The 9,538-nt window shown below is 40.5% G+C and overlaps 1 protein-coding gene across 2 annotated transcripts in view; it reads left to right on the top strand.

Moving 5' to 3' along the window:
- The first annotated feature begins 270 nt into the window (after positions 1-270).
- HGF (hepatocyte growth factor) overlaps positions 271-9,538 on the top strand; it is a 57,394-nt gene continuing 48,126 nt past the window's right edge. For both annotated transcript variants that reach the window (XM_088165879.1, XM_088165878.1), the window contains exon 1: positions 271-376. In XM_088165879.1, coding sequence (XP_088022005.1) covers positions 301-376 — 76 coding nt within the window. In that variant the 5' untranslated portion in view covers positions 271-300. The remainder of the gene's footprint in view (positions 377-9,538) is intronic.

Here is a 9,538-nt window from a genome sequence, read left to right as displayed (position 1 = left end):
GAGGGATGAGGCGGTGGAAGACCTCTCCCTGGGCTGGTTGAGGGGTGGGAGGGAAGGGAGGCAGCTCCTGAGGAGGGGAGGAGAAGAAGAGGCAGAGAGGGGATGTTGTTAAACAGTTTCTTACCGTAAGAGGGAGTTGGGACCCAGATCTTTCCAGTTAATCACACAACAAACTTAGATCATCGCAATAAAAAGCTCGGCTCACTCTGCCTCCTCTAGTGACCGGCGGTGCACGGGGTCCCTCCGAGGAGCCATCTCCCCTTCTCCTCCCCGCCAGCTGCCGGGGGGGCCGCCAGCACCATGCGGGCCACCCACCTCCTGCCAGCCCTGCTGCTCCACCAGCTGCTGCTGCTGCCCACCGCCATCCCCGCGGCAGGTCAGTTCTTCTATCACTTCGCTAGCGACCCCCGTCCGCCCCGCAGCCGCAGCACGGCCCCGCTGCCCCGCTCCGCCGCGGCAGGGAGGGAGGGCGCTGGGGCGGCGCGCCGGGAGCAGCCCGCAGGTCGGAGCCCCACGTCAGAACCCGCAGGTCTGAACCCGCAGGTCGGAACCCGCAGGTCTGAACCCCCAGGTCAGAACCGCAGGTCAGAACCCGCAGGTCGGAGCCTGCAGGTCAGAATCCGCAGGTCAGAACCCGCAGGACAGAACCCGCGGGTCGGAGCCCGCAGCCCGCAGGTCGCAGGTGGGGCTGGCAGCGCCCCAGCCTGCGTGTCCGGGCGGGTGTCAGTGCCGTGGAGCCGGGCCGGACGAGCCGCGCTCCGGCCGCGCAGCCCCGCGGGAGGCGGGTCCCGTCCCGGGCTGCGGAGCCGCCGCCGCTCCCTCCGCCCGCACCGTGCCCGAGTGGGGCGAGGGGCTCGCTCCCGCGACGGGCACCCCTGGAAACCGGGGGAGAATGGAAGGAAATATCATCGCCCAGAGGTGCTCCCGGCCGTTATCAGGACGCGACCGTGTATCCTTAATTTCCAGTGGTAGAATAAATGTTAAATAACAGAAGTTGACAAGGAATACCCAAAGCACGGGAGAGTGCGTTGCTGAACGGGAATGTCCTTGCTGAAGTTCAACAGCATGAACATGCTATTTCCAGACTGAAATACTTGTAATTTCATTAGATGTTCCCGCTGAAATCCGGGAGATGGAGGGGGGGCAAGGAACGAACAATAAGTAATCAAGTGCTGGATGCTCTTTAGCTGAATTTCTTTCCTGAAGTGTCCCCCCTGGACTGGTTATCTGAAGAGCCAACTCTGTGCTTTCTATTGGCCCTCTGGGAAGACGCTTAAGGAAAAAAGTTTGTAAAGGTTTCTACAAACCTTTCCTTCCTTCCGGCAACATTGTTAGGGTCAGACCTTTGCACAGACAGAAACAAAGGACAGGCACAATTCAGGGAAAGAATCTGCCAGGAGCGGGCAAAGCAAGGGCAGAGAAGGGTGGCAGCTGGGTTCTGGGGCAATATCTGAGGGCATCAGGCAGAGTATGGCAAGGAACACCGATGGCTTCCAAGATGTAACTATGTTTTGTAGTTGAAAAAAAGAAATATTTTGAAATGGGATCTCAAAGTGGAATATTTTGTGATCTGAGTGGGCAAGTCAAAAACAGACTGGCAGCATCACGTGCAGTAAAACCTGTTGTTTTCCCCCTGCAAGCAAGAGTGTGGTTCTGTAGGATGCTGAACAATCTCATTACAGCTTCTGTGCTCAGTCTGCTCACTGAGGATATTGTTTTCACAGGCATTCTTTAGCAGGTGACACAGAGACACTATGATACTATGCTTTTCTGAACTCCTTTTCCATGTACATTGGAATTCCATTTTTTTCTTTGGATATGCAGCTTCTCTGAAAAGTGATGACTAGAGCTGGTTAGGAATTTTCTGAGAAAATGTTTTGGGTTTCTTTTACTGGAAAATGCTGATACATTGAAACTTTTCACAAAAATAATTCCTGTTAAAGAGAAACTTTCTTTGGTTTGTTTCCCTCAAATCAAATGACAGAAATATGCAGCAGGAGGCATTGCCAATAGCTTGTGGTAACCTGCTGTTGAGAAACACTCACCTGTGACAGAAGCTCATCAACTGATGAGCTGGTAAGGAAAAAAAAAACAAAATGAACACTGCAGACACATTCACACACACACTTCATTCCCCAGGCCAAAGGTACAAAACCAGTCTGTAGCCAAGCTCATAAGAAGCTAGGTCATGCTTTGCTCTCCTGGCAAGTCAGGGTGCTTTTCTTGAGTGAGAGAAAGTTGTCCCTGGCTCCTAGTGCTGGTCTGCAGTTTACCAGCTTCAACATATGTTGGAGCTATCTAATATTTTGAGAGGGAGACTGAGAGACATCTTCTGTACTGCCTGTATCAGTACTGGGCTGATGGATAGGGTTGTGCCTCAACCAATGGGATCTCCATTTTAGGAGTGAATGGTTCACCTTGATGAGGAGAAAAATTAGATTTCCCAAACTTCAGAGTTTTTCAGAGTAGGACTTGTTTTCTGACCAGCTCTCATGGTGACAGTATCTTGATAATCCTATCTTTCTTAATTTTCTTCCTACACCTTCCTTAACATTACTTAATCCTGTTTGCCTTATTGGCAAGAAAGATGACTCTTATCACATGCTGCCATTTGCTTTCCTTATTTTAAAAAATACATGATCTTCAACAAAAGTATCTGTATATTTACACTGTAGGCAAGGGAAATTTGTGCTACTTCTTTCTGAAAATACAAATTTCTGGATCTTATCTGAAAATTATTGCTTTGTAAACATATATGTTGTCTTAGTTTGGTATGTTGAATTCTTTTTACTGGGATGTTTTCAAGAAAGATTAGGATTTGCCTACATATGATTATGTTCAGTTATGAAGAACAAACTAAATGATGAAAACAGAATTAAAACATGAAAAGTCTTTTGGTAGTCCATACTTCTAGTGCTGTTCTGTCAAAGCTGATTTCAAATGTACATAATGATGAACATAGTTTCTTCTGTGAATGAATATTCTGGGTTTCTAATCCCATGCCCTAAATTCTGTGCAAAGACAATGTCCGATGTAACAGAACTTGCTGACTAATACAGTTGGATTATATTAAGGGGTAAAGAAAAAGGAGAGTGAAGAAAACACAAGAAATTTAAATGTCAGCAAGCTGTCTACGTTATCACTTTCTGAGTTTCTTTTTAATATGTAAAAGATAAGGCAGTGATTGATGAAAGATAAATGTACATGGTTCCTATAGATGCTTGCCTAGTCATTATCGGTATCCTGTAAGTCTCTATCACTTGCACAAAGACATTTATCTGTAGCTAATAACTTTATCAAAGTTTTCTTTCTGGTTCAAATATTCTTATTATTCCGTATTCGAGGGAAGTATCTCTTCAATAATGTGCATCTAGTGAAATTAAAAATTACTCTTTAATCAAAGCAACAAGTAGATTGGCATGTTGCAAAAGAGTGAATGTTAAAGATTTATTTAAATTAAAGATACATTTTTCTCTGAGAGGACTGTCAGCCAAGTATGTTTATTTAAATTTATTTAAAGCAAATTCTGTAGTTTGGATGATCTGAAGAAGTTGCTAATGAAGATGTGGGAGTTTCTCTTAGTTCCTATATATAATTATCACTTAAAGAAAAATAAAATCAAATCCCACAGCCATAATCGATTTTTGAATGTTGTGTATTCCTGTGGTCTGCATAGCTAAGTATATTTTAAAAAATTAATGTGCTTTATACTTTCCCATCCCAGCTGTACATAATCATTATACTATATACTGTCAACAAAGTGAAAGGATACTGTGTCAGTTGGAAGAGTGTATTCCTTCTGTTTAATGGAATCCTTTTGGTGCTCAGTGCCAGGGGCTGCTTGTTTTGCTCTCAGATGTAATACAGCTCTTACCCTGCTTAACAGATTTTCTCTTTCTATTAATGCCATTTTCATAAGCAACATAGTAGGAGAATATAGAGTTGAAAGACGTGAGATTAAAATGTTGCGTAAAACTCTGGAAAATTGACCACTGAAGTCAAGGAAAGCAAAGCCTCTTATTGGAGGAGCTCATCTGTCATTATTGTAATACTTCAGCTGAGGCCATGGCTGGAAGGGAAATGTGCAGTCTCCCTCAGAGAGGAGAATATCTCCCTTTTGAATCTTTATGCTGAAAATTAGTTTGCCACTTAAGCATTTCAAACTTTTCCAAGGAGGTTTGAAATCAGGAGAATTGGGCCCTTTTTGAATAAAAGCATGATGTGGAGAAAAAAACCCATTGCCTTGAATGTTTCACAGTTACTTGTACTGGATGAGTGCTGGAATTTCACTTTCTCCCCATCAGCATTGAGGTGGGGTGGAATGGTGGAGACTGGAAGGCAGTACAGAAGTGAGAATGGATTGATCATGGCTGTGAGAAAGGATTGATCTCCATGCTTTCTTGGGAAGCAAGGATAGTAGGACAGCTGCCATAATGCAAGAAAAATTTGAACTTTGCTGTGGGGAAAGTAGGGCATCTAAAAAGAACTGGGAAGAAGGGATGTGGACATCCTCACTGTTACCCCATCTTTCCCTGTAGGTTTTTGGGGCAGTGCCCTCAGAGGGTTGTAGAGCTGTTTCTGAAACTGGTTAGTACCTACATGCAAAGCAGCACTGTGGCAGAGCAGAGCTGGGAACGTGTTCCAGATTAGTCAAACGTGTTGGCAAAACCTAGCTGTAGTTTTCAGTGGCTTGTGGGCCTCCACCCATGTGCTGTCTGATGAGCCCAGCCGTGCCTGGCAGTGCTCGGTGCTGCTGGCCCAGATGGGGACTGGCTGCTCCCTCTGTCCCCTCTCAGCTCCAGATTTTCCTATGACTCGCTGCCTTGGCCAGCAGCACTATTTTTATGTATACAAGATGCAGCAAGGCTCTCATCCCTCCTCACAGGGGCTGTTTTGCTGCCCTCAGCCATCTGTCACCTTTTGTTTTGCCCGATCCCTGCCCTGCCTACTTGTGCTTTTTCCTTAGCCCTTGCTGCATGCCCGGAATTCCGGTTGGCTGGGACACCAGCACAGAGGAAGGGCACAACATGCTGGGTGCCTTGAAGGAGACACCAAGTGCTTGCAAAGACTGTTGAATGCAATGGAAAATGGTGGGGATTTAATACTTGTGCACAATGCATACAAAGACAAATCTTACAAGGGGAAATCCTCTCTGCAGTTTAGCCAGAGGTTAGATACAGTAAGTCAGAGTACAAACTGCAGCACATTTGTTTCTGCCAGTGGGTCCCAGCATCCTGCTAAGCAGATAACCTTTTCTTGGAAGGAAAAGAGCTGTCCATTTGCAGCTACCATCCAATTTTAGAATACACTATCAGTTGTTAGCATTATCCTTAGCTCCTTCAGCTTTCAGGCTGACTATAGGAGTTGATTCCAAAGGCAGGACTTAGCATAAACATGAAGTTGGGTTCCCAGTTACATGGCAGTCTTTGCAGTTGCTAATAAGGGTGTGTGGGTGGCTGGTGTGAGTAGTAATGTAAAGCCAAAAAGAAATATCTTTTTGCATTTCCTGAATCTGCTCAACAACTAGACTGAGAGCCAATGTAGAAATACGGAAATCATTATCTATTATATATAGATATTGTATGGATAGTTATATATATTTCAAACTACTTCCTATAGATTGTGCGTTTTTTCCTTATGAGACTCTTGTGCCAAGAAAATAAATTTCAGAAGTTAAAACATTCCCATCATCCTCCAGGTACTTCTGAGAAACTGTTTAGTTTTGACAAGCTAGAGATGCCTCCTTGGACAGCTGGTTTTATTTTGGTGACTTTCCATCTACACAGCTGACTGCAGATTTTATGGGTATGGTTGGTAAACTTCTTTTACGCCAAATTATTGTCTTACATAAATAACTGCATTAAACTTAATCTGTCGTTTTAAACCTACCCAATCTACAAAGTTGTTTTCTTGGGCACAACTCAGATTGTTCCAGTTTCTCATTATGTTGGTATGTCTTTCTTCTTTCCCCCCCCCCTCGAATGCGAAGTCATTTGGAAAAGGTGTTCACTTTTTGCATTCTAGCCAGGAATCTGGATATTTTTGATGCTGAAACAGGCAGAAGGAAAAGTTAAAGTAGATGAAAGTAAGCTAAAAGTGTTGGGCATTAATTCTTCTTGTCAGAGTGATTCTGTTATGACTTAAGAGACAAAATTGCCTTGAATGTATTTACTGAAAAAGTGCTTTTTAAATGTTCACACAGATAACAATATTGTGATGACCCTATTAATGATCTTAATATCAACATTCATTTTTAACATCCTTTCTTTTATTTCTGTGACCGTACTCTTAACTTCAGTATGTTGTGTCCAAAAGCATTTAGTAATATCTACTTTCACCATCTGGTGAAGATTTGGTTTGCTTGTTTTTCCTTTTTTTCTTGATGAAGCCACTATATTTACGCTATCATACTGAGGTACACACCAGAACACAGTTTACCCTTGATGTTTTATATCCTTTAAAAAGTATTATCTTGGAAATACTTTATTGAATATAATTAAAACTATCACTTCTATCATATTTAATAGACAAGTTAAACACCTCACTGTATTTGCATACTGGTTTCAACCCATATATGATGAGAACTGTTCCTTTTTTTTAAATCCTGCTCACTGATTTTTGCTTTTTACACAAGTTTTGCCAAATTCTATTTTATGCATATAAACATACTTTGTTTTTAATTTTCATATTAAATTGTCAGTGTTTTGATATATCTTTGATATATCTGACACAGTGATAATACATTGTTTTGCAGATTTTTGCTTTGCACATTTTTTTTCCCATTCAGAAACTTATAAGTTTCTGAACTTATAAGTTACCATGCATTTTTTGTCAAGTATGGTGTCCCCTGATAAAATGCTTGATAAGTTTATTGTGTTGAACTCTGCTTTCCTACATTTATTTCAGGTGTGCTTAAAGCTGGGGATATTTTCTTTTTTTTACTATTTTTTTTTTAATTAAAGGTCTTTCATATGATGAAAGTTTTCTGATTTTCCACCCCCTGCACCCAAGTTTTAAATCACATGATATTCCTCTCTCATTTTTTCCCTAGCTCATTGGGAAAATCCAGTTTACTTTATCTTGCAGTGATGATTGTTTGCAAAATTAAACTAATAGTTAATCTAATATTAGCATTCTGACCTGGTTATCAATTATAACACAAATAAGTCAATTTCTAATTAGTTCATCTGTTAACTGCTTAAGGTCAAGTGACTTAATTTCATTACAAACATGATGCAAAATGTTAAACAGAGATCTGATATGTCAGTTGATACTAAAGAAAGTGCCTATATCTGTTTCATATTTCTGAAATAATTGTGTCAGTCTATATGACTGTTTTTCTTCACTGGAATATATTTTGAAACCTCAGCTTCTCCATGCTTCCTACACAACACGTGGACAATTTCCCTCTTTTAAATATTTCTCCTCATGCCATGTTATTTTTGTATTTCATTCTCCATTTGGAAGGACTGCAGTGGATTCTTGCAGTTCTCTGACAGCATCTGCTAGTCTAAGGAATTCAGGTACCTTATTTTTCTTGATTTGTTTTCCCATAGATTTAGTTTATCTCTGACATCTTGCAAACAAAGAACAATGATGCTTTTACATGAATGTTCATATTATTTTAAAAACTGGAAGTTATAAAAGGTCCCCACACAGTTGAAACTCAAACAAACTTAAACTGTTGTTTAGCTCAACAAAGCAAATAAATAGTAAAATGCTCAAGTTCTGCAAGTCTAAACAAATAGAAAAGGGAAATAAAACTCAATCACAAAGCACCAAATTTTCATTAAGAATCTCAACATAAACATAAATATTTAATTTAAATGTATTTATCTTCCCATTTGGAAAACCTGGTGTAAAGTTGTGATGGTTTTGTTCTGTATAATAAAATGGGATGCAAAATTAGAAAGAAACAAAAGGAATGAGCTTTCTTACATTATCAGGAGATTTCAAGATGTGTTTCTTTAAGAAACTACTCAGTTTTGCATAGACTAAAGTGATATTTGGAAGCCCTGGGAGCTGACATGCTGAGTGCATCATCGCTGGTATTTAATAAAAGATTGGTAGAGTCTATAACAAGTCCATAGAAGTAGAGCTTTTTCTAGGGGAGGCAGCCAGTATGCTCCAGTTGTGCTCTGTAAGACCATAACTTTGCAGCCTATAATGTACAACTTTATTAGAAAAACCTGGAGTGGTGGAGGAAGGAGAAAGGGATTACCAATGAAGCAGATAAATTCAGGTAATTTCCTTGTAAAATTTTGCTGTGAATAACACAAGTAATGTTTTGATCTTATTATAATGAGCAAAGATGATCTTTGGGCCCTGTGACACCCTCTATGCTATTTTGATTATGACAGAAATTGTATTGTATTTTCTGTATTAGGTTTTTTGCTACTAAATAGATAATGCAAAACCAAATACTTTTTGTGATGAGACTAAAATGTGAGGGTGTAAAATGTGACTTCCTTAGGTGTTTGAATTCTAAATAACCTGAAATTAAATTTTTGCTGAATTTCTGTACTCTCATATAGCTCAGTATCAGACCAATTGTATTCTGCGAGGTGTAAGTTTTAATTTGAGATATGGATCATGCATAATCAGGTGGTTCCAGGACTGAGTGATGTGGTGGTTTGGGAGCCCAAAGCCTTTTTTTGGTGTGGGACATGAGATCAGAAGCAAAAAAAGAAGCTATTGTGCTGTCATTTTTCTAACAGGCCAGTGATTACAGAATAACTGGAGAGAAAGAGACATCAAAATAAAAATACCTTTGCGTATTCAAACCTGTTTCTCTTGTTAATCAAAAAATTGTCTTTCTGTGATATTGCATACTGGGCCTCCATTGCTCACAGTTCTCTGTCTTATTGGTTATGTTTTGTATAAATATAATGAATATTAAAGTTAAGCAGGTTCCAGAATACGGGTACTGCAACTTGCTGGTGAGTTTTCTTACAAAAACACTGCAGAATGTCAATTTTCTTTATCTCTGGTTATTGAGATTATTTGACATGGACTGGAACTGCTCCAAGAGAAGGTACTGTTGTAAATCTTTTCCTCCAGGTGCCCTATAGTTTGAGCAGTCTCAGTCAATGATTCTTGTCTGAGAAGATTGTGCAGAAACCTAATTTGAAAATTTAGGAGACTGTGGAAATCCCAAATGAGATTATGGAGCACTTGTCCAATGCTGCATCCTACTAGAGCAGAGGTGTCAGTTCCCATTTCCTTGGGCACTGACTGAGCTCTTCTCTTTTCTGTTCAACTTCATGTTAAGAAACAGAAAAACGCACCACCCTCACCTTTTTGAGGATTTTTTAAAGCTGACTGAAGAAATATTTTTAGTTAGTGGTTGTTTCTGTTGAAGAAAGAAATGTTGGTTCATATTTAACTGGATTCCTTTGTGTTTGAATCAGCTGCTAATATTTTCAAATTTAAGTGGAATGTCAGACTTCCTTGGAAATGTGATATGAAACTACAGGAAACATGAGAGGACACGGCCCACAGAATGAACAGAAGTTCTGTTTAATCAAAGTTTAAAAAA

This window comes from Sturnus vulgaris, chromosome 5, assembly GCF_052056855.1.
Source record: "Sturnus vulgaris isolate bStuVul1 chromosome 5, bStuVul1.hap1, whole genome shotgun sequence".
Classification (NCBI taxonomy): domain Eukaryota; kingdom Metazoa; phylum Chordata; class Aves; order Passeriformes; family Sturnidae; genus Sturnus; species Sturnus vulgaris.
The sequence above is the reverse complement of the archived record's forward strand: the minus strand, read 5'-3'. Positions and strand labels throughout refer to the sequence as shown.